This window comes from Lissotriton vulgaris, chromosome 11 (assembly GCF_964263255.1).
Source record: "Lissotriton vulgaris chromosome 11, aLisVul1.2, whole genome shotgun sequence".
In the NCBI taxonomy this organism is placed as follows: domain Eukaryota; kingdom Metazoa; phylum Chordata; class Amphibia; order Caudata; family Salamandridae; genus Lissotriton; species Lissotriton vulgaris.
This window is the reverse complement of record NC_141699.1, coordinates 700,353,370-700,378,665: the sequence shown is the minus strand read 5'-3', so window position 1 is coordinate 700,378,665 and position 25,296 is coordinate 700,353,370. Positions and strand designations below refer to the sequence as shown.

Below are 25,296 nucleotides of genomic sequence, written 5' to 3'. Positions count from 1 at the left end.
CCACATCTACCGAAGAGTAGGATATAGAAGCCAATTCTTACACAATTAAATTGTTCACTGACCCTCCGTCCGGCCAGGACAAATGCTGTATCAAACGAAATTGGCCCCTCTCTTTTTTTGGCACCACTCCAATTGTGGACATGATCAGGTCCTCCATTAGCTAATTGTGCTGTCTGTGCTCTTTTGCTGATTGTAAATTATTTATCCACCTCCGTGCCAGAGGACTCCCATACCCCAAATGAAAGCCCCAACAAAACCACTCCTGTAACAAGTTTGCCCCAGCCAATACCCCAAGCTCTCGATATTAACTGGAATATGAGCCTTTGGCACCAGATCCCGGGGCTACCCTCCCACCTCAGGAACCCGCAAATTGCTGCTGCCCTCCTTAACCACCCAATATGGCTGCCACTCCCTGCTCAGTAACAGTTGACAAGGGGGTGTTGGCCCAAACATTGCAAGCACTCATGGCGGAATTTACAATATTCTTGAGTGCACAATCAATACACTATCTGCAGGCCAATAGCTGTAAAGAGTGTCTTCCCCAGCTTCGCGGCCCCAATGGTGTGCTGCCAGAGATCCCATTTTGCTTCTGAGTCCCAAGTCAGTTGCGCCCTAAATTCTTCATTTTGTTGTGGTGCAGCCCAGAGACTGCCATTTTGTATTTGGCTACATGCGTAGGCCGACGTAAACCTAGATATATTTAAGGGGATAATTTGGGCTCCCTGCTTCCATTTTAGGGTCAGGTGAACTGGTGGCAAGGAACAACCTGTGTATCGTTTCCCAATCACCAGTCCCTGTGAGCTAGGTTTTCCTGGGGTACAATTTTGATGGTCTTTCTTATAGGGTCTCCTTGCGGAGACAGGTGCATATGGTCATAGTGGTCATAGTTGTGTACGTTGTCGCTTGGAACAGGTGCTTGCAGGGGCATTGAAAGTTTGGCAGAAGTTTGGTTGCCGTCGCCAGGTGGTGAACCATGTGCAAGGAGAGGGTAGGCAGGTAGTTCAAGGTTCAGTTTAGGACATTTGGTTACTTACAGGTTCATACATACAGTCATAGGATGTAGGGAGAATAGAAAGTTGGAAATGTAATACAGTTAACCGAGTTATTTGCAGGGTGGGTATGTTCGGGTGTGGGAGGAGCCGTAGGGGTATGGCCAAGGGAAAGTTCACTGGATGTATGGCAAGGTTTTAGTTTTGTACGGTGGTTTGCCAGGACAATTTGTGATGTGTAACTTTTTCAATAAAGTGGCCTTTTTCACACAGCAAGTGACTGAATGAATGAATGAATGGTAATTTATAATGCGCGAACTTAGCCCAAGGGCATCAAGGCGCGGACTAAAGAACAAGTTACTTACCTTCGGTAACGATATATCTGTAAGAAACATTAGTTAGTATTAGATTCCTTACCTTAGAATATCTCCAGGAGTCAGTCTCGATCCGGAAACTTTTGCGTAGCAGTACCCCTGCGCGTCGGTAGGCGTCGTCTGCAGGCGTCCCCTGCGTCTCTGCGTCCGTCGTTGGCATCGTGCGCGGTGATGACGTCGCTGGAGTATATAGACGCCGCCTCTGCGTGCTGACGTCAGTTCTTTGCACACAGCTTTTCCGCGCCAGAACACGCAGAGCCATGTGAGAACCAACACTGGTGCCATTTGAAACTAGGGCCCTGAAAGGGATGTCCTTAACCCTAGGTATCAGTTCGCAGAACGGGGAGGATGGGTGGGTCGGTAAGGAATCTAATACTAACTAATGTTTCTTACAGATATATCGTTACCGAAGGTAAGTAACTTGTTCATCTGAAAGAAACACGTTAGTATTAGATTCCTTACCTTAGAATAGATACCCCAGCAATAACAACCCCGGTGGTGGGTCTGCGAACCAATACATTCCTACACCAGAAAGTCCTGGAGGACAGAACGGCCAAAGAAGCCATCCCTCCGGACTTGACTGTCCAGGCAGTAGTGCCTCGCAAAGGTGTGCAGCGAGGCCCACGTAGCCGCCTGGCAAATGTCCTACAAGGGGACTCCCCGGCTCAGGGCAGTAGTAGCCGCCGTGGCCCGAGTGGAATGGGCCCTCAACTCAACAGGAGGCTCCTTCCGAGCCAAAGAGTAGCACGCTTTGATGCACAGAACGACCCACAGAGAGATGGTCCGTTTATGTACCGCCCGTCCCTTCTTCGCACCCACGTAGCCAACAAACAGTTGGTCATCCACCCGGAACTGGTGTGTGCGATCCATATAAAATGAAAGCGCACGTTTTGGGTCCAGACGATGGAGCCGCTCTTTATCCTTTGAAGGATGTGGAGGCGGGAAGAAGGAAGGGAGGGTGATGGACTGCCCGATGTGAAAAGCAGAGACAACTTTGGGCAGGAAAGAAGGCCTAGTTCTCAGAACCACCTTATCTGGATGAATGGACATGAAAGGAGGTTTGACAGAAAGAGCCTGGAGCTCACTCACCATCCTGGCAGAGGTGATGGCAACCAGGAAGGCCGTCTTTAATGTCAGGAGACGGAGAGGACAAGAATGAAGCGGCTCAAAGGGAGCACACATCAAGAATGTTAGAACCAGGTTCAAGTCCCACTGAGGCATCACAAACGGAACAGGTGGATACATGTGTGTGATGCCCTTCAAGATTCTCGTTACAATGGGGGACTTGAACAAAGAAGGTTGATCAGGCAGCCTCAGAAAGGCCGAAAGGGCAGAAAGGTAGCCCTTGATAGTGCCCAGAGCAGAGCCCTGCTGAGCAAGAGAAAGAAGGAAGAGAAGAACCTCAGAAAGAGGGGCAGAGAGAGGATCCACAGCCTTTGCTGTGCACCATGCCACAAACTTGTTCCACCGACAGGCGTATACCGATTTCGTGGAGGAACGCCTGGCTGCCAGAATCACATCACAAACTTCAGGAGGCAAGTCAAATGGCCTCAACTGCCGCCGCTCAATCTCCATGCATGGAGGTGGAGGCTGGACAGGTTCGGGTGGAGGACCGTCCCCTGTTGCTGCGACAGAAGGTCCTCCTGAAGGGGCAGGGGGATCGGGGGACTGACTGACATGCTGAGTAGCTCGGGATACCAGTACCTTCGAGCCCAGTCCGGAGCCACAAGGATGACTTGGGCCCGGTCGCGCCTGATCTTCTTCAGCACTCTGGGCAGAAGTGGTATAGGCGGAAAGGCGTATAACAGACCGCAACTCCACTCGCGCCGAAAGGCGTCGCCGTGCGAGTGCCGTCTTGGAAACTCCAACGCGCAGAACTGATGACATTGCGCGTTCTCTTCTGTGGCGAATAGATCTAACCAAGGCTCTCCCCATTGCCGAAAGAGGCCTTGCGCCACGTCCGAGTTCAGACGCCATTCGTGATCCATCGAGCAACGACGGCTGAGTTCGTCCGCCCTGGCGTTCAGAGAACCTGCCAGGTGTTGAACCGTCAGAGTCACGCCCTGACGTTCCAGCCATTGCCAGAGGCGCAGAGCCTCCTGGCAAAGGGTCCACGACCCCACCCCGCCCTGTTTGTTGCAGTACCACATGGCAGTGGTGTTGTCCGTGAACACCTGCACTACACTCCCGTTGACAAAGGGGAGGAACGCTTTCAGTGCCAAACGAATCGCCCGCAGCTCCAGCAGGTTTATATGGAGCCGGGACTCCGCCGGAGACCAGATGCCTCTGATCTCTGCCTCTCCCAAGTGGCCTCCCCAGCCCTGGAGGGACGCGTCCGTCACAACAACGTGCTCCGGTTGGGGAAGGGAGAGGGATCTGCCTCTGACCCAATCGCGGTCCGTAAGCCACCACTGCAGTTGTCTTGCAGTGCCCTCTGAGATCAAGACATGGTCGGACAGGTTGCCCTGATGCTGGGCCCACTGAAACTTCAGGTCCCACTGCAGAGCCCGCATCTGCCACCGGGCGTGATGCACCAGAAGGATGCAGGAAGCCATCAGCCCCAGCAGCCGCAGCGTCAACCTGACCGAAACCCGGGATAACGGCTGAAAGAGGGGAATCAAAGCCTGTATATCCTGGACTCGCCGTTCCGGAGGATAGACCCGAAACTGCGCCGAGTCGAGAACCGCTCCGATGAAAAGGAGCTTTTGAGAGGGACACAGGTGTGATTTCGGCACATTGATGGAGAACCCCTGCTCGTGCAGGAGGTCTGCCGTCATCTGAAGGTGGTGGACGACTGTCTGGGGCGAGCCCGCCTTCAACAACCAGTCGTCTAGATAGGGGAAGACTGAAACCCCCAATCTGCGCAGATGAGCTGCGACCATCGCCATCACCTTGGTGAACACCCGTGGGGCGCTGGTAAGGCCGAAGGGGAGCACGATAAACTGAAAATGCTCGAGGCCTACCGTGAACCGCAGGTAACGCCGGTGGGCCGGCAGGACGGGGATGTGAAAATACGCATCCTGCAAGTCCAACGCTAACATCCAGTCTTGCGGGTCTAGAGCAGCCAAGACCTGAGCTAAAGTCAACATCTTTAACTTCTCCTTCCGGAGGAAGCCGTTGACGTTCCTTAGATCCAAGATAGGACGTAGGCCCCCTTTGTCCTTCTTGGGTACCAGAAAGTAGTGGGAATAGCAACCACGTCCTACCTCTGGCCCAGGAACGCGATCGATGGCCCCCTTGGCCAAGAGGGCCGTAATTTCCTCCCTCAGAAGTGCCAAGTGGTCCCCCGACACACGGTGGTTCTGCGGTGGCATGGCTGGAGGAGTTGTCTCGAAGGGGAGGGAGTAGCCCCTTCGGACGAGCTGCAGCACCCACCTGTCCGATGTTATTGTGCGCCAGTGGGAGAGGTGATGGCGAACCCTGCCTCCCACCGGTGTCACATGGGCCTGAAAGCTCGGACTAGGAGGATTTAGTGGCAGATGCTGCGGGGGGAGGTGTGGCCTGACCTCGCCGCTGTCCCCGACCGCCACCACATTGATAAGTCTGTTGCGGCGCGTGGCTGGCAGCACGTGTGGGACCGCCCCTTCCTTGGCCACGAAAGGAGCGAAACTAACCCGTTTGCTGGTGCTGGGTCGAGAGACCTAAGGACTTGGCCGTGACCCTGGAGTCCTTGAAGCGCTCCAGCGCGTGGTCCGCTTTGTCGCCAAACAGGCGACTGCCATCAAACGGCATGTCCATCAATGCATTCTGGACATCAGCCGAGAAGTTGGCGGATCTCAGCCAGGCGTGGCGACGAATCGCCACCCTCGTGGACATCGCTCTGCCCAGCGAGTCGGTCGTATCAAGACCACACCTGATGGAATATCTTGCTGCGTCTCGGCCTTCAATCATAGCCTTGCCGAGCTTAGCCCGTACCTCCGGGGGGCATTCAGGCAGCAGGTCCGCGACCGTGTCCCAAAGAGAGTGGGTGTAACGGCCCAAGAGGCACGCGGTGTTGCAAGACCGCAGTCCCAGACTCAGGGACGAGAAGACCTTTTTGCCATACTGGTCGTACCTCTTTGATTCCCTGTCGGGCGGGGCCGACGGGAATGCGGTGTGGGAGGTGGAGGCCTGGATCACCAGACTCTCAGGGGTGGGGTGGGTGGACAGAAACTTGGGGTCGTCCGCACACGGACGGTGGCGTCTGGCCACGTTCCTATCAACAGGCGAACCTGAAGCGGACCTGGACCACGTGCCCAAAAGAACGTCCGTTAAGGCCTCGTTAAACGGCAGCAGTGGCTCCTGTGGGCATGACTGCGGTTTGAGGACCTCGGTGAGGATGTTAGTCCTCACGGCCGCGACTGGGAGCTCAAGGTGTAAGGCCTTGGCAGCCCTCATCAACACCACTGAATAGGCAGCCCCCTCCTCCGTAGCCACAGTAGGAGGCGAGACAAAGCCAGGGTTGGGGGAGTCATCCAGACCACTGGCGTCACCCAAGTCACCTGTCCAGTCCATGTCATACTGACACTCGCGTGTCAGAGGGTCCTCAGACCCCTCCGGATTCGGAGAGGGAATGGGGACGGCGCCGCCCGGCGGGGGTGGCGCCAGGGGTTGCCCCGATGGAATCGGCGCCGGAGAGGCCGGTTGACCAGCCGGCGTCGACCCCGAGGGCCCCTGCGGCGCCGGGATCGGAGCCGTCGGCGGCGCCGGGCCGGAGCACCCGACGGCGTCGAGGCAGGGTCACCCGAGCCGCTAGGGCCCCCAGACGGGTTCACAGGGCCCGAAGGCGCCGCAGAACCCGCCGGAGGAGAAAGAGCCCTCATGGCCACGAGGAACGCCTCTATCTCCTCGGGGGACGCGCCTTGCCCAGGGACCGCAGGGTATGGAGCAGGCCGCGTCGGCGACTCACGCGGAGCCGCGGGGGTGGGACCACCCGAACCCCCGGCCGCCTCGTGCGAGCATCGGGGGGGGAGTCGGGGGTACGATGACGACGCCCCGACTTTTTGTGCTTCCTACCTGAGGAACCAGAAGAATGGTGACGACTCCCGGAGCACCCGTGACGGCTCCGCGACCGCTCCCTCGATCGCTCCCTTGACCTCCGGCCGGACCTGGACCGCTCTCGACGCGGGGCCGACACCCGGAGCTCGAGCAGCTTGCGGGACCGCTCCCTCCTAGCTTTAGTAGTCAAGGCCCGGCAGTCGACGCAGGCGTCCACGTCGTGGTCGGGGCCCAGGCACCGGAGGCAGAGTCGGTGATGATCCGTGACCGACATCGTCCGGTCACAGTCGTCACAGTACTTAAAACCGGGCATCCTACCGGCACCGTAGAAGATTCAGAGATCAAAAAAGATCAAAAAACTTGGTCAAAGACCGGAGTACTGCTCTTCGGATCTGCGCTAACTGGCGCGGAAAAAAGAACTGACGTCAGCGCGCGGAGGCGGCGTCTATATACTCTAGCGACGTCATCAGGGCGCACAACGCCAACGACTGACGCGGAGCCGCAGGGGACGCCTGCAGACGACGCCTACCGACGCGCAGGGGTACTGCTACGCAAAAGTTTCCGGATCCAGACTGACGCCTGGGGATATTCTAAGGTAAGGAATCTAATACTAACATGTTTCTTTCAGATACATAAAATAAGACTAGACAATTACAGATACAAAAAACAAACAGCAGATAAGATTCAGTCATAGGCCTGAGAGAAGAGCCAAGTCTTCAAGAGCTTCCGAAAAGTGATCAGAGAAGATTGGTTGGACAGCTCGGGGGGGGAGGTTGTTCCACAATTTAGGTGCCAGAGTGGAAAAAGTTCTTCCTCCCCATTTCACTTTTTTGAATCTGGGGACCGCCAGTAGATTTCTTGAAGATGATCGGAGGGTTCTCTTGGGAGAGTAAGAGCTGACTAGAGCCTTTATGCCGTCGGAGCCGTAGCCGAACACGGCTCTGTGCGCCAGACATATAATTTTGAAGGAAATCCTATGATGAATGGGCAGCCAGTGGAGGTCCTTTCTGGCCTGGGTAGCAGACGATAGCTTTGGGAGGTTTAGGACCATCCTAGCAGCAGAATTTTGGATCATCTGAAGCAGATGAAGGGCTTTCTTGTTTATGCCCCCATACAGTACGTTGCAGTAATCGAGCCTGGAAGATACCAGGGCAACGGTTGACTGCTTGCGCGCGTCGAATGACAGATAAGGGGCGATCTTTAAGCATGCGGATGGTGTTACAGCAGGTGGATACAGTTCTGTTCAGCTCTGAAGTGGTCAGTCTTCTGTGCTGTGCCCCTCTTTCCCAAAGGTACAGAGTTCAGCAGCAACATGTAAGCATCCAATGCTTTTAAAGTTTGTGTGGCTGTTGTGTCGTACGGGGCCGTACAGTTGTTTGCCAATCTGGGCGCTGCTAGATTGGGTTTTAGAATTACACAGATTGTCTAGCATGTTTTAGAGACTTACAAGAATGTTAACCTGCCAGTATGTGATGGATGCAGTGTGCAGAGATTCTGTTCTGTTCTCTGAAGAACGTTCAAGAAATGCAGTCATAATTTCCTTTAATAGTTTAAGATGTTGAATAGCTTAGATGTTCAGGCACCTGCTACTGAGACCCATGTGCGAACTACAAGTCAGGCTGAAATTGCGATGGGTTCACTCGATCATTTGTTCTTCCCCAATCGTTAAGGTGAATAGTACCGTGGCAGGGCAGTATCGGGCCGGGTTGAGATACTGCCCCAGCCTTGAGTGACAGCAAATCCATTTCTGATGATAAATAAAACATTTTGCAAAATGTATAATTTCTTCGGACCAAGCGAGGAGTGTCATGCTTTGTTGTTGTTTCTGTTAATGCTGCCCTAGGTGATTCTTGACCCAGATGTGTTACAACTGGATTTCTAAAAAGTGTTGACAGCATCTGTAGAAGAGCGATAAGGGCACTATAAGAAGGACATAAATAAATAGCAAAATAAATCCAATACAAAGACTGACTTATGTTTTTGTGAGAGGTCTTTGCCTGCACTCACCATAGGTGTATCCCGACCACGCCTTTATCTATTGTCATGACAGCTGCTCTGCTCCAGTGCATCAATTTCATATGGGCCAATAAAAGACCACTGCCTTGATATGCAGTTCTGTTCCACTCACACAAGGCCTGTTGCCACATCTGCGCATGAGTATCTCTAGCGGGTGCAGGACTTTCTCATTGTTTCTGATGTCTAAGGTTACCAAATGAATCCATGTAACCAAGAACACACTGCTCCAGCATAAGGTACCAAAATAGAATATATTCACTGTTAAATGGAAACCTAGAAAAGGGGAAGTATCCATAGGGGCATTAAGTCATCTGGTGACCTCACTGATGCCGGCCATTACTTGCCTGAATACGCTAGCCTCATATTGGATAGCAATAGCTCTTCTTTATAAACCAGGATGGGGTGTCCCTCAATCTCATCTACCGTCCAGCAGGAAGAAGGCAACACTCCTCGGTAATAGGACATCTGCATAAGCAGCAGTGTGGCAAAGGTAGGAATATGGATCTGTCATCCTGCAGTTAGATGGTAACCCTTAGGACTTCTCGCTGTCAAAGGCACAAAGTACCCTTACCCTTATCTATTTTATCCGATGCTTCAAGGGGTGAACATATTAGAAACCGAAAGTTGGTCTGTGACATTATGTAAGAACTTAATTAGCATGGTGACTGTTTTAATGCCTATTATCGACCATGACATTGGACGAAAGAGGTACATGTCTGAAACCGATCTCATTGCAAGCGTCGAAATGCCTTAGGGCCTGATTTAGATCTCGGTGGACAGGTTACTCCGTCACAACGGTGACTAACAACCTGTTTGCTGAAATATAAATCCCACTATATCCTATGGGATTTATATTTTAACGGACGGAATATCAGTCACCGTTGTGGCGGAGTAACCCATCCGCTGAGATCTAAATCAGGCCTTTAGTCTAGTACCACTTAAAGTGTCACACATGGCATTCAAATTTCACACAAACACGCTGAACACCTGAAACCGCCACACAAATGCAGAGTGAAAACTTGCCAGCTATCAAAGAGGGACCAGCAAGTAGGAGGCAAGAGAAGCAATGAAGGAGGGGTCTTGTAGATGGACTGGTGGTCGCCAAACAGAGTAATACTGTTTTGGGGCATGCTTAGCGGATGCAGGGCAAAGAACACTACAAGCTGCACTTCAGGATTTCTGAAGCAACAGAAAAGACAGATATGCAGAACGAGAATTCTTGGATTACAGAGCAGCTGTAGCATCATGTAAGAGCATAATTTTGCAATACAATACAATTAAATAAAATACAATAGCTTATTGTTATGTCAGTTCTGATTATTCTTGCCAAAGTGAATACATGTTGCACCCGAAAAGATTCAGAAATGACGTTTGGGTCGGTTTCCAGTGAAATTATACTTTTTAGGTACAATTAGCAGTCTGCTCTTCATAATGGTACTAAAATCACAGAGCTCACTGCCCAAGGACTTCCCACACTGTTGGTGTTCTGATACAATATATGATGTACAACTGACAATATATTTGAACCATGTGTGTAGCGTACATTTGAGTACACTGACATGTTCAACCCACTAGATGGCAGCATTGCTTCACTTTAAACTGCCTTAAAAAAGGAATAAAAGCCCAAAATGCATCCATTTACTTCCACGCTTTATTGCTCAGAGATATTCAGACGAAATCATGGTAAAATCACTGTTTATTTGAAAAGAACACAAAATGCTTTTACTTTCTACCACTTATTTTCCCAATTATCAAATTATAGATTCTGGACTGTCATGTGTTATGTTATGTGGATTTGTATGGCGCAGCTCATCACCCGTGATGTTATCCAAACGTTGGCCCAGCGGGGCTTATAGTTGAACAGCCTGAGCTTCAGCTCGTTGTGGAAGTTGAGAAGTGGGGTGGTGGTTCTGACGTGTTGAGAACGTTCATTGCAGTTTTTGGCAGCGATGAAGGAGAAGGCGAGCCCTCGTGTATTGCTTCAGTGGATGCAGGTGATTCGTACAAGGGAGAGAGAGAGGTGGATCGTAGTTGTCTGGAGGGCTGGTAGAGTTAGAGTTGGTTGTGGAGGTAAGCTGGCCAAAGTAGCTTGATTTTGCAGCGTTTCTGGATGGGTAGCCAGAGTAGTTCAGTGAGGTAGGGAGTAATGTGGTGCCTTCTGCGGACATCCAGGATGAGTCGGGCGGTAGTGTTTTGGATGGTCAGGAGTCTGCATAATTTGGTTGGAGATGCTGATATACAGTGCGCTGCAGAAGTTGAGTCTGCTTGTGATGAGGGTCTGGGTGACTGTGCGACTTGTGTACGTAGGGAGTCATTTGAAAATCTTGCATGTTTGCATTAATCTCCATTATTGTATTTCTGCAAATTTCTACACCTTATCTCAAAGATGATACCTGTCCTCCTTTGAAAGTCATACCCTCTAAACTAGCAATACCTAATCCCCACTAGCTCATCTACCAATCCCACCAAACACCTGGATGAATTCATAAACTTCCCACTGATAATCACAATTAACTCCTACTAATTTAATTCACGACCAATACAACAGAGTAAATGGGGGGAATTGTTTAATTTGAGCATACAACTCATCCCAATAACTAACAACAATAAGCAGCACTGGATTAATCACGATCCCTGGGTTCACATCTTTTATGGCTTACCTTTAGGGATTTTTTATGGTTCTTTTGATTTTGCAGCTACTGCATTCGCTCTACAGCGTTGCACACAAAACTGCACTGCAGCAGACATGTTAGCTAGGGTGACTGCACGCCCCGGATTTGCCAGGACAATCCCCTGGTAGATTGACTGAACACAAAGCGAGGCAAATGCTTGGGTGTTCCAGAGCAGGATTAGTTACCAGCATGTACCAGAAAGCAATATAATAAGCACAGGCATTAGTTTGTAAAGATTGCCCCACTGTCTAGGTTTTCTAAATTGATAAACGCGGTTTAAGTCATTTTGTGTCACTCAGACAATGGAATATTGTAGTCCTACTTCTATGTTTGTGGAGTGTACCAGTTTTTGGATTTCAATATCTAGTCACCGTATTCTTAAAAGTCACTCCCTGCTTCCACTAACCACAGAGACTTGGGGCGGTGGTCTGGCAGATGGTATGGGCCATATACAAAAACAAATCCAATCACTACTGCAGGCAGTCAAGCCAAGGAATTACAACAGTGCCTTCGTACCGCTGGTCCATACGAGCTAATTTCCAAATTGTCTGGAAGGAGAGGTAGGGAAGACAAAGGTTGGAGGGGGAGGTTGAGCTGCATGGCATACCTTACATCTATATGACATCGGACTGAAAGCGAAGCAGTGAAGGATAGTGGGTGCAAAGAAAGAAAACAGGGCTGTGAGCAACAGCAGTGTCCGATGTGGCACTCCAAAGTATGGGTGACAGAGGGCACTGAACGAGAGAGGAAGTGTACTGACAGGGAGGTGACGAACGACGGCTTGTGATCTTTGTAAGTGGTGGGGTGTAATAACTATCTTTAATTTTAGCACGTTAGTGTAGTGAGTTAGTCCCAAAATTTCAAGTAGGGTTCTTGAGAAGTTTTCTCCAGGTTATAATAACAAAAAATGGGGTTAAACAATGCATCTTACAGCTCATTTCACAATCATTTGCTAAACTTGCAATAGGCTCTGAAAGAGCCCAGATTATTCATTCCAGTGCTTTAAAGGGTGTGCCAAATGAGCTTGGCATTTCAAAATAACGAGCTGTGTGTATGCATCCCAAGAAGGCAGGCACTGGATTTTTTTTCTAGGTCTATACTTACATGTACTTTGTATGATAAACAAGTGTGAAATCCATGGGAGACTCCAGAAAGCTATACACTAATGAAAAGTAGAAAACATTTTGAATTCAGCAAGAAGTAATGTATGTAGATTAGTTAAAGATTTCCAAAAGTAACCCCCAATTGTTAAAATTAAAAAACAAATAGTGAGTATACGTGGGGGAAAGAGAAATGGGTAACAAGGTTTTTATCTTTACTTTTTGCCCAGATTGTAGATCCACAAATATAATACAGCATTACATTCAGAAGACTCTTCCTGTCAGAGATGTATAGTTTGTAGAAAAGCCCACAATGTGTATATCCAGCAATTGTGCCTTGACGTACATTGTTTTTCTCAATGTAACAACCATGATGAAGAAAAATATTATGAATAGAAACTGGGAGTGAATGAAAGCTATTTGTTTTTCAAATTTACCCAAGGATCTCTGTTTAGCGAGGGGTTTCATTTATAATATGCTGAATTCGGGATTACCAATAGTGCCAGGTGAGGAATTTATTTCAAAAATTGTTTTTGGTGAACACTTGCATACAAAATAGGAATCCAGGAAAAAAGAGAAATCCATTAGATAATATCAAATGTCCTACCATCCTGTGTTCCCACACTACTCCTGATAAAAACAGAACCCCCAGGTAGGTGAAGTTGGGCATATTCCCAGAACAGGAAAGGACCAAAAACATGACGGCGGAAAGCTCAAGAAAGAAGCTTGGAGTTAGGTAGATTTTTGGGATGTGGGTAGCAGGGGTATTTGGGAATGGGACAGACCCCTACTAACTCCAGACATTCCGGAAACCTAGATATTTTAGTAAGTTAAAGGGGATGTGGCTCACCGGACTGCCACAATATTTTCTTACCCTGAATGCTCCGTTAATGTCCCACTTTCATAAAAACAAAAAAACAGAATTTTCTCACAAATGTCGTCTTTTATCATTTCTCAAGTTCGGCGGAAAAAGTAATGGTGGTCTATGCAATGCTGATTCTTTCTCTGCATCTAAATAAGTTAATAAAGTAGTTTGAGATTTCACAATTTAAGTCCCCAACCTTCAGAACTTGATATTTCCACTCATTGCTCAAAATTTGGAAAATATCAAAAAGCATATTGTTATAACTATTATCTGGGAAAATATCAAAAAGGATATTGACTGGGGAATATATGCATTCACCTCTAACAATGGGTCTCTCACACTCCCAATTATGATTGGATCAATCTTTAGAACTTGAAATGGATTAGAGAGATCTTTAAAACGATGGTATTCGCAATGTAAATCATTACTCCGCACAATAGCAATCCATCCCTTTGCATGCATTTTCTTGGATGGGAAAGCATTACAACTTAAAACAAAGTAGCCGTCACAGAAAAAATCCTAAGAAAAGCAGGTTTCCTGTATGAAGATCATATCTGCTTTTAAGCTATTTAAAAGTTCCAATTTCTTAGTAGTATCCATTAGGCTGGCTACATACCTGGAAAACACATTTGTGATTTTGCTAATTATAGGGTTTAGATACTTGGCCCGATGTTCAGGCACAATTGAGTGTGCCGGCTACCCAATTCCATTTCATGCACTCGTCCTCTACTGGGGCGGGAGGGGTCCTGGATACCCTACCTCGAGAATGCTTCCCTGATCTCCCTCCATTCACTATGGAAACCTACAAGATTTTGAAGTTTTCAGCAGTTAGCTAATTTAAGGGCATGTCAAGGTACTCGAAATTGTAGGTTTCAGTATATCAAGGTGCCATTTGGAGGTTTTATTTTCCTCAAGTACATGGATACATCGATTCCTCTACATTGGAGAACATAACTATTTTGAAGAATCAGGTTTACAACAATTTTAGATTGGAACTGAGCCCTTGTTTTCAGCACTGCAGGTAAATGCACTAGGGAAACAAGAGAAATATCACTGCTTTGAATCATAATCAAATTTTCAATCTCTGCAAAACAGGTTAATAAGAAAGAACGGTTCATAATTAAATCAGAATCAAATAGGGCACAACATCAAACATGAAAGTGCCTGCAGGGAAGTGAAAGGCTGTTTCCACTCGATCGTGTGATGTTCATGTTTTCGTCTGGAGCTACTCAAAAGAATCAGTCCTGGGATATAGTACTGCTGACATCTGGTCAGGGGATATTAACTCCTTCGCTGCGACGGCTATTCCGCCGCAGTGCTAAGGGGGTGGAGCGGCCGCGTGGCGCTCCGACGCTTGTGACGGAACGGTTCCGTCACGGCCCGCCCGTTCTTTAGAACATCAGCGCAGGCGCGGCGAGCAGGCCGTGATGGAAACCGTTCCGTCACCAGGACAGCCCACCTGAGGCTCGTGACGGAACGGTTCCGTCACGAGCATGGAAGGAGTTAATTCCGCACTGGGTGCATCAGCCTCTCTATTAGCTAGAGGGTTTATTATGGAGCAACTTTGCAGCAGAGTCCCCATTAGCGCCATGTTACAATGGGATTTAGAGGGATTACACCCTGTGGCTTTAGGAGAGGGAACACCAATGTTACCAGATTCTTTGAAAGCAAAGGTCTTGCATTTTTCCTACAGATTCTACGTTTGTTCTTTTTCGTAGATCTGTTTTCTTGCTGTGGTTTTTCCTTTGGTCCGATACGTTTCCACATTGACAGCTGAACTTGATGTAGCCCAGTCTGTGACCTGAAAATAGAGAAAGCCTCTAACCCGGAACAGGAGGTCTTCAACAGTAAGGCTTGGGGAGCCAGAGTCAAAAGATTTTTTAACAAATAGGTAAGGCTGTCTACATTGTGCTGCTTCTTGCTGAGAACCATCACTGAAATAACTTGGGGTTTACAAGCTTATGTCCCCCGGTCAAAACCTTGGGGTGGTTTGATGGCGACGTCAGTCTCCTGGCGGTTGGATGCCCCAACCTGCGGACCATGCTTTGTAAGGCCCAGCTTTCCACATGCCTCGTTTGTTGCTATTTGTAGTGACTGATTGGGGAGCAAGCCCTTATTCTTTGAACCCATCATCACTTTCAGGATTACCATTAAGATATCTTGGATGTGATCTGAATTATTCACCGATTTTTCTAGGAGTGCAAAGACGTACGACAAGATTCTTTCCGTACACTTAAAAGATTCGGAGACTTGCACATATTCATCAGGGAGGTAACAGGACAGGTTCCCAGGCATTTTTAAGTCAGACGTCACAGAAGACTGTAGTACTATTGAGGATTGTTCTCAGTGCTACAAAATAGCTTTAACACAGTAACCTGTGATGGGCCAGGTGGAGTCCTGGGGGAGCCATTTGCAATTAGTGTATGGGTTCTCAGATTAATGTCCACATTCAGTAACACGAAATCCTCATTATGAGGATTATTGGCGACCCCAGAGGCCAAGTTAGTAATACCTGTAGCAGATTAATGCAGAGCGAGAAATGGAGTAAAATTTAGGTTTGACCCTGCTTCTGCAGGAGTGGAACGAGTATCTGAGTAAGAGGTGCAGTCACCAAGCAGGGCGACATATCTAACATTCTATTTCTGCAAGTAGGAGAAAATCATTCGAGCCTTTCATTAAATTTGAATGCACCACCTTATTTCTAAGAGAATTGGGTTTGGTCTTTTTACAGATCTCATTAGTGGTAATCTGCCTGAGCGAAGTCTCCAGGCAGTCATCTCAATTTGCTATAGAGTGCGGTAGGTCTAGAACTGGATACAACTGAAGGCCAGGGGTGGGGGAGCATACAGCAGACAGCACCACATTCCTAGCTGGGCCGCTTCGACGGTCCGCCAGCTCTACCCTCCGGACAGAGCAATAATGGCTCTTTCTAAACCCCAAGCAAGTCTGACGTTTTGAAAAGCTTCAGCAACCTGCTGAACAATTTCCAGCAGAAGATGTCCCTAAAAAAATTAGGAAGCCCATAGAATGCTGATACACAAAGCCAAATGTAAGATTCCAAAGAAACACGGTCTGCTGCACACCTCTTCTCTCACCTCTCTCAGAGCCGCGTTGTTATTCCTTCCTTGGCGGTACACTGTTCTCCTCCTTGCTTCTTTACCTCTTACCTCTTAGGCTCGGGGCAATCAGATTGCATGGGAGAAGGAAGAATGGGCCGGTAAAGTAGACGCCAAGGAGAAAGCCCGTGCTCCTAGAGCTACAGGCACTGGAGTATTAATATGGTGGGGGCACCAAGGCAATCCAATTAACAGTATAGGTGCAGGCTCAACAAGGACCTAAGTGAACCGGAGCTTTAGAGCCCCAGGCCAAACCAGCACGAGGGGCAAGCAGCAGCAGCAACAGTAGGTATCAGACACATGTGGAGAGGGGCGGCGCCGAGAGATAGAGTATAATTTGTGGTGGCCGCGAGGCTCCTATGCGGCTCTTGCGGTGGCTTCTGTAGTGGGTGGGGCCACAAGCAACTCAGTGGTGTGTCCCTCACACAAAAAATCTCAAGCCTTTGACCATTGGCTGCAACCAAAAAGGTTGCCTCGACTTGACACTTTTTCCAAAGTATTTTGAAAAGGTAGGCTTATGTTTGATGCCAGGCAATGGACAATAATGCTCACAGATATACAGTGGTTGGTAAACTGTGCTCTTACGACTATACAGTATCTCTCATGATCTCTCAAAGCCGCAGATGAATGCTTAGATTACAGGACCGGTTACTCACAATTTAAATAAGTATATGTGTGGAGAGCAATCTTCAGCACACCAAAGCCCATTAACAAGGGAGAAAAACACTCATTAATGTCGCTCTGTGAATTGATAAGGTAATTGCTGAAAAATCCATTGTGACTACCTTCTCCCATTTTCCCCAACTCCCAAAATATCTACAGAGCATTTAGCACTTCCTCACTCTATAAAAAGATTACATTGTTCAATAAGCATGTTCACACTTACCTTCAATCTCTGAAATTTTTTTCTCGGTTTCTTTTTCCATCACCTTTTGAGCAAACTTGATTTCCGCCACTTGGGCGACTTTTTCTGCCTCTACAAAGGGAGCAACAAAGTATTTTAGACCATCATATATGTCTGTGTTGAAGTCACATATGTTCCTTTTTCACAGTTAATATTTGAGATTGCAGCTTGCGACCTTTGTAATACATCAACAATGCCAAAGACAAAAGGACTGTGTGAGAAGCGGAGAGCTTAATATTCTTAAAAACAAGGATATCAAAAATAGTTTTGCCCAAATATAAATAATGGAATTGGATGTAAAAAAAGAACAGAAAGTAAATAAGCACAAATATACACTATTTGTTTGCTTCTATGTCTTTATTCTCAAACAGAGCCATAAGCTAGGAAACAAACAGTATATTTGGTATGTTACATTATACTCTATGAAATTACGATGAAGCCAGAATTTATGTAATAGATAACTGCGCATTACTTAAATCCAAAAACATTACATATAAGGGCAAAAGTAGAAACTGCACCACAAGGTGTCATCAGGCAGAAGAAACTCTGGTGTTGCCTTGTTGCCTTTGCAAAAAAATAAATAGACAGAAGACTTTGAGTGAGGGCGCACGGGTGAGGGGAGGAGTCAAACTGTACAAAGCTGTCACAGGATAAACAGGGTCAATCCACATGAAATTCCAAAAATTGTTGGCAGAGCCTCACAAATTAAAGTAGTGAAGGATTTTGATCCAGACCATGGCAAATCCAGACCATGGCAAACAACATTCTGCAATTGAGCAGGGTAATGTGTCATGTTGGGGGAACGTCTGGAAAACAAATTTCTCTCCACAGAAAAGTGTTATATGAAGTAAGAGATGTGAAATTTGAATGAGTACCAACAATATATAAATGTCAGGTTATCAAACAATAGGAGCTTCCCACTTTACTCTACAGTATGCTACCTGGGACAAATGCACAAGATTTAAACCTTTCTACGCCTTTTGCAATGTCCTCCTATTATGAGATCCTCCTTTCACCCATAAAATAGACTGACAGTTTGCACTCAAACCTCTCAACTTCACAACTGCAGACAGAAACATTGCCAATATGAAAACAATATCAGCTTGATGTGGGCATCCCAAGAATTTAGCTCTCTGCTAGGTATCAAAAGACAACAACTTAACACATATAAAAACCAGCAAGTATTGTCAATAGGTCACACATTTTAATGATGTAACCAATGCTGTTCTTCAATGGACAAAAGAAAAAAGATGCTTGTTTGATAATAAGAAAAAGCATTAGCCAAAAAAATATAAGTGTCATAGTCATATGCATCAAAACACTATTGTGGCCAACGCATCACCACCCGTGTGAGCATGTGTTTTTTATTAAAATCTAATTTACTTGTCCAAGGTGGCGGTTACCCCTTTTAGAGACATACATTCAAAAAAATATAAAAGTGAACAAAAGATCCTTTAAAAAATAGAAAGGAGTTGCCCAGGAACATAATGAAGCTGAAAAGATCCTGATCACCAAATTAAAAATCCAGAGACTAAGTAGTCCATGTAACATTGTGATTATTGGTTATCCTTTATTTTCATTCCAATCACATAACAATCCCTACCGCAAATCACCATCACTCCCTTCTATGCTTTCGTTCATAACTATTTTGAGTGATAACTGGTTTATCTTTAGAGCCATATGTTTAGATTGTTTGCGGAACTAGTCAAATTTTTAGACTTTACTAATTTTTGATTATATAAATGGTCTTGGAATTACTTTAAGTTTGCGCCATCCCATGGATATTAATACTCACTCTGGTGGTACTAATATTGGGGATGCATATTGTTGGTCTTTGTAGCCCTGATAAAGTTGTTGGCAAAGAAATTGCCGGGAGATGAAGCACCTGTTGGCTACAATCTTCTGGCTATCAATTTGCATTATGATTTTGCTGAAATTCACGTGAAGATTGGAATGAAAATAAAGAATAACAAATAATCACAACGTTACATAGACAACGGAGTCTCTGGGATTTTAATGTGGTGCTCAGAATCTTTTCAGTGTATTGTTTGTTGAGGGCTTTTGATCTCATAATTGGAGAGGTTTATAAGCACTGAGCAGCAGAGAAGCTGTTGGTGTGAGGTGGGGGGGGTTGTAAACATTCACTCCCCCCTCGGACAAAAAAAAAAAAAAAGATAAAAACGTTAGGGACCGGGGAAGTAACAGATGAGATGGAGCAGTTGAATGGGGGAGCGACACAGAGCGCATGGTGGAATTTCAGTTGAGAAGCAGAGCAGCACATGAAAGAGAAAGCAAGAAAATATGCATTCACATGGAGTAGGTTACTTACCCTGTAAGCATCTATTCGTAACGTGTAGTGCTGCAGATTCACATGCTATGCATACTCCTGCCATCTAGCGTTGGGTCTGGACTCTGCAAGCTGTTTTTCTTTGAGGAAGTTTAATGATCAGCCTTGTTTCTCCTCCCCTCAAGGTATTGAGCATGCTCAAAGGCTCCTTTGTTAGATAATGTTTTTTTCCTCTTGCCATATACAGAGTGAGGATGTAGGCTGCTAAATTAGCGTTTGATGGTGAACATGCTGTATTTATGTGGATTTTTCTCACCATCTAATATCTGTCGGGGAGGCAGGAGGGTGCATGTGAATCTGTAGCTCTACATGCTACGAATAGATCCTTACAGGGTAAGTAACATACCTCATTTGTCACATATATTGGCTGCAGATACACATGCTGTGCATAGATTGTGAAGCGGTACCCCTGTTGTGGTGGCTTTAGGCATGAGATGGTGCATTTGTATGCATTAATGTTTGAAAGACGGTTTGTCCAACTAGAGCTTGTTGTCTTGCTTGAACATCCACACAATGTCTTGTAGATGTGTGTCGGTTCATCCATGTTGCTGCTTTGCGAATGTCACAGAGGGAAATTCCCTAAAAAGGCCATGGTTGCTCCTTTTTTTCTTGCAGAATGAGCCCTTGGCATACTTGCTAATGTTATGTTTGCTTTAGCTTAACAAATATGGATACATTTGACAATCCATCTTGCTATTCCTGATTTTGAAATAGCCTTTCCTTTACATGGATTTGAAAACAAAACAAACAACTGTTGTGTTTTCTTGAAGGGTTTGGTACGGTCCAGGTAGTACATTAGTGCCTATTTAATATCAGGTGTAAGTAAAGCACACTCTGCGATTATCTCTGGTTTTGGAAAGAAAACAGGCAACTCTAAAGGTTGATTTAAACGGAAAGGAGATATAACCTTAAGCAAGAACCTTAGGCTTGTGCATGTAAGGACCTTGTCTGGGAACACTTGGAAATATTGTCTTCAACAGTGAGCCCGTGTATTTCAGTAACCCTTCTCAGAGATATTATTGCTAGATAGAAGGCCATCTTCCATGTTAAGAATTATATTTGACAGTTGTGTAGTGATTCAAATGGTGGCCCCATGAACCGTATTAGAACAATGTTTAGGTTCTACGCTGGTACTGGAGGTGTGCGTGGTGGAATGACTCGTTTTAATCCTTCCATGAAGGCTTTGACTACAAGATTGCGGAAAGGTGAATGGTGCTTTCTGTTTTTAGGTATGCAGAAATGGCTGCTAAATGTAGGCGTTTTGAGGTAAATGCCAAATGTGCCTTTTGTAAGTGTAACCAGTAACGGACTAGTTGTTGTTCTGTTGGTAAAGAATGGTTAAGGTTTAAGGATGCACACTAGGGGGCAAAAATATTTCCCTTTTGCTGCATAGCAAGCTCTTGTGGTTGGCTTTTTGGCATACCACAAGAGTAGTCATGCAATCTGGAGTTAGATTCAGGAATCCAAACTCTATGAGCTCAGGAGCCAGATTGCTAGGTTGAGCTGTTGTGTATTGGGATGTCTCACCATGCCCCTGCTGTGACTGAGTAGGTTTGGATAGTTTTGCAGCTTCTCATTAGCTTCCAAGGATAGCTCTAGCAGTAGTGTTGGCCACAGCTGTCAAGCCCATGTGGGAGCAATCAGTATTGGGGTCATTAAAGTCTGAGTTTTCTGACCATGTGTGGAATGAGTGGGAGAAGAGGAAAAGGGTAAGCAAATATCCCTGACCCGTTCATCCACAGAACGTTCCCTTTGCATAGTGGGTGTGGGTATGTGGATGTGAAGCTTTGGTATTGTAAGTTTTCAGCGGTGGCGAATAGGTCAAGTGTGGGGATTTCCCACCGGTGGAAGTATTGTCACACTTGTGTACTTGTTGCTGTGTCCTGCTGAGCAGGTCTGCAATAGAGTTTCCCTGCCCTGGTATGTATTGTGCAAGGAGAAGGATCTTGTGTTTATGTGCCCATTTCCATGTGGTATGCACTAGCTGAGACCGTTGTATGGAATGGCTCACCCCCGTTTCAGAATGTAATACATTGCAGTCATATCATGTTCTCTGTGTATAGAAGGATATTTTTGCATGTAATGTTTGTTAGGAACGCTTTGAGAGCCACATAGATGGCTAGCAGCTCCAGCAAGTCGATGTGCATGGGCTGTTGTTGTGAGGTCCAGTGTCCCTGAACCACAATGTCCATCTTATGATCACCCCACCCGATGAGTGATGCATCAGCTGCGATTGCTACATGCAAAATTAGGTCCCTGAACTTCTTCCCTTCAGTAAGTTTGAGATGTTCCATCAATGTAGTGCCTGATGGACCTTGGGTGAAACCAACACTAGATCTTCCATGTGTCAGTACCCCCCCCCCGCTCCAAACCACCCCCACGCTTGTGTCCATTGGGATGCTAAACACTCTTGGAGAGGTCTGATCTGTAGTTGTGCATGTGGTACTATCGCTATGCATGATGCTATCATCTGTAGTAGGTGCATCACTGTTTTGACTGTTAGGGGAAGAATGTGGCTGGAAAATATCCAGTTGGTTTTGGAGTTTAAGAACTCTTCGAGGATTGGGGTAAGCAGTTTCTGATATTGAATTGAGTATTGCTCCTAGATATGGTTGTACCTGGAGTGGTTGGAGATGCGATTCAGTTGCATTGATAGTGAAGCCCAATTGGTGTAGCAGGTTAATTGTGCTTGGAGTGTATATTAGACATTTGGCTTTGGTTGGATACCTCATCATCTAATCGTCTAGACAGGGAAAGACATGTATGTTTTCCCTTCGTAATTTTGTTGCTACTACCACTAAGCATTTGGTGAACACCCTTGGCGTTGTTTCTACCCCAAATGGTAGGACCTGGAATTGATAATGACGTTCACTTACCACGAACTGTAGGTAATTTCGGTACGCCGGGTAGATTGGAATGTGGAAGTAAGCATCCTTCAGGTATAATGCAGTCTTGAAGTCAACTTTTTGTACTAGTGGTATCACATCTTGCAATGTGACCAGAATGGACAGTAGTCAGCTGTCTTTCATTGGTATGAGGCATTAAAGGGAGTAGACTCCATTGTTTTTTATGTATGTTGGACTAGGTCTATGTCCCCTTTTAGAGGTAATGCCTTTACTTCTTCCTTTAGCATCCGTAGATGTTGCGGATTCAACACCTGCCATTTTGGCAGGATATTTGGTGGCTCTTGAGTTAGTTCTAGGCAATCTTCCTGCCTGATTATTTATAGTACCCATTGGTCTGATGTGATGTGATGTTTGGCCATAACTGATGGAATTGTTGTGGCCTTCCACAGACGGGTGTTTTTACTCAGGGTAAGTGTGGCCAAGTCATTTACTTACTGGTGTGGAGGTGCCCTGGTTGGGGGTACCTCCTACTCGGCCCGATTCTTGTAGCCTCCTCAATAGTATCCAAGCCCTTACTGGCAGTACTGTTGTTGCTGGCGCTGATATGTGGTATTTTCTGGGGTAGACGCTTTTGCTACCCTTCATCCCTGGTAACGTAGAAAGAGCTGTTGTTTTTGAGGTGTGCCTGTAAGGCACCCATGGATTTGGCTGGGTCTGTGCCCTTCTTTATTTTCCCTAGCTGTTTGTCTACAGCGGGTCAAAAGGTGCTCGCCGCAGTGAATGAGACATTGGAATGTGCTGCTTCACCTCAGGTTTTAAACTAGATATGCATAGTCACTCATGTCTACGGAGCATGATCGATGTATTGATGCCCCTTGCAGTAGTGTCAGCTCAGTCTAATGCACATTTGATTGTTACATTTTATATCTTCCACCTCTCATTTGCCAGGTCAATCCTTGTTTTTTGTATTCATCTGGGAGGTGTTGCATCAGGTCCTACATCTCATCCCAGGCAGCCCTACTATAGCAGGAGAGTAGGTGAACTGAATTGGCGATCTTCCAGTGGTCTGGATGCCCTGCTGCTACTCTTTTGCCAGCTACATCAATTTGTTTACTTTCTTGGTCGGGAGGAGGTGCCTCTCCAGTTCCTTGTGCTGCAGCTCTCTTGCTGACTGTGGTGATAAGGGACGCTGTTTGGAGATGTCCTCATATGTAAATAGGGTTAGTTGGAGATGGCCTGTATTTCTTCTCAATGGGAGGAGTTAGGACCCTGCATTTGACTGGGTCCTTGAAGATCTCTTTGGATATGTTAAGGATGATGCAATCATTGGAGGATATTGAATTGTGCACTCTGTGCACAAAGTGTTTTCACAAGGAAGTCAGTTGGCTCCTCTATAGTCTGCATGAGGAGCTTATCGTACTCCGCCGATCTTTGGATGACACTGTGTTAAGAGGAAGTGCCATCTCGTGGTGATGCCTTAGTAGGTACTGGCGGCTCTATGTCTGGGTCAGGCAAGACCAGGCTCCATGTCTGGTTCAGGCAGGACCATATAATGATCATCCCATGGGTCAGGGGTATGGTGGGTGTCCTGTGTTCCTTGGAAATCTGTGACCTGTATCTCTCCCTCTTGCTCCTCTTGTGCAGAGGGCAAGTGTGTTTGTGGTGACACTGGAGGGCTGAAAGTCATTGGGCTTGTAGCCCTGTGCTCTTGTGCCACTGCATTTCGTGGAGGCAGTGGTAAGGATTGTTCCTGAGACTGTCTCTTGGTATATTCTTTACGTTTTTCCAACATAAATTGTTACAGTCCTTCAAAGACAACGCTTTGTTCTTCACTTGGTCTTTATATAGGAGTCTTTTGTTTCTTTGGAGCTGGCGGTGTGTCCTCAGAAACTTTGTGTGGTTTGTAACCCCAGAGGTGACTTTTTACTGGCTAGAAGAGTGTCCATGTTACTTTTTAGTCCTTGGAATACTGGACTGTTTTGATTGCACAACACTCTAGAGTTTCTTCGGATCCGATGATTATCTTGGGGCCGCAGCCTGCTTGGCATCCTTCAGTGCCAATTTGTTTGCCAGTGGAGACGTATGCTTCGGTGCTGATGGCTCAGTCGGTGCAGACTTGTGCTTCAGTGCAGTACAAGAGCTGTCCCCAAGCTGTGGCCTTGTAGCAGACTGGATTCAAGAACTTTCTCGTCCCTCCTCGTCTCAGAGGCACACTCACAGTGTCTGCCTGAGCCCGAGGGCTGGTGCGCACTGTGGTGTGGCGGGGTGGTTGAGGGTGATGGAGCAAGTATTCGCACAAAACGCGACTTGCTTGTATCAAGAACCTCAAATAACCTTAATAGACTAAATTAACCTGTTTGTGTTACTAATATTACACATTTTACACTACACGGGGTGTCCCAGAGACGCTTGCTTTTGTGTTTACTAAAACGTAATACGCTTGCCTCTAAAATGGCCGCTGCTTTGCAGGAACTTAGTCTGCGCATGAGTCGGTCATAACCCTGTGATGTGACGTTCTCGCAGTTCTGGTGGGAAAGTGTTTGCTCATGCGCAATACAGCTGACATGGCCGCTTTGTTTTCTCATCTACGCTGAGCTTGCATCGCCGCTTTCGCAAAGCTGTTTGTTCTGCACTTATCCTAATGCTATAGTTATTAAGAAGTAAGGGGTGTAGTATAGCCATTCATGGTACACAGTGTAATCCTTTTTTCTGTATTTCTAAATTGTTTTCGCTTGCTTTTCATGTATCGTATTCTTTGGGGCCTGGGAGGCGCTTGCAACCCCGTCTTAAGAGCCCTATGGCACCTGTCACGTGATGAGGGAAAAGAAAGCCATGCAGCAGTGGAACCCAGCCAGCTGGCAGCCGTAGCCAAGATGCTCCTGGGAATCAACCTACAACCCAGTCGAAGAAGCTGAACTGTACCTGAAATTGTTACATTTGTAATAACTGTAATAACTACTGTGTACCCTATTGTTCACTGTACATCATATGTCATGGGAAGCTAGAATTTAAGGGGTGGGTACGAGAACTGAATATTAAGCCTGAGAAAGTCTAAATTTTAGGTGGTATGATGACTTAACCTCCTTCTTT

The 25,296-nt window shown here is 46.7% G+C and overlaps 1 protein-coding gene across 1 annotated transcript in view; it reads right to left on the bottom strand.

Moving 5' to 3' along the window:
• The window catches only part of LOC147683344 (erlin-2-B-like), a 332,794-nt gene that overhangs the window by 87,791 nt on the left and 219,707 nt on the right, over nucleotides 1-25,296 (bottom strand). Inside the window, exon 10 of the mRNA XM_086943779.1 lies at nucleotides 16,996-17,085. Coding sequence (XP_086799905.1) covers nucleotides 16,996-17,085 — 90 coding nt within the window. The remainder of the gene's footprint in view (nucleotides 1-16,995; nucleotides 17,086-25,296) is intronic.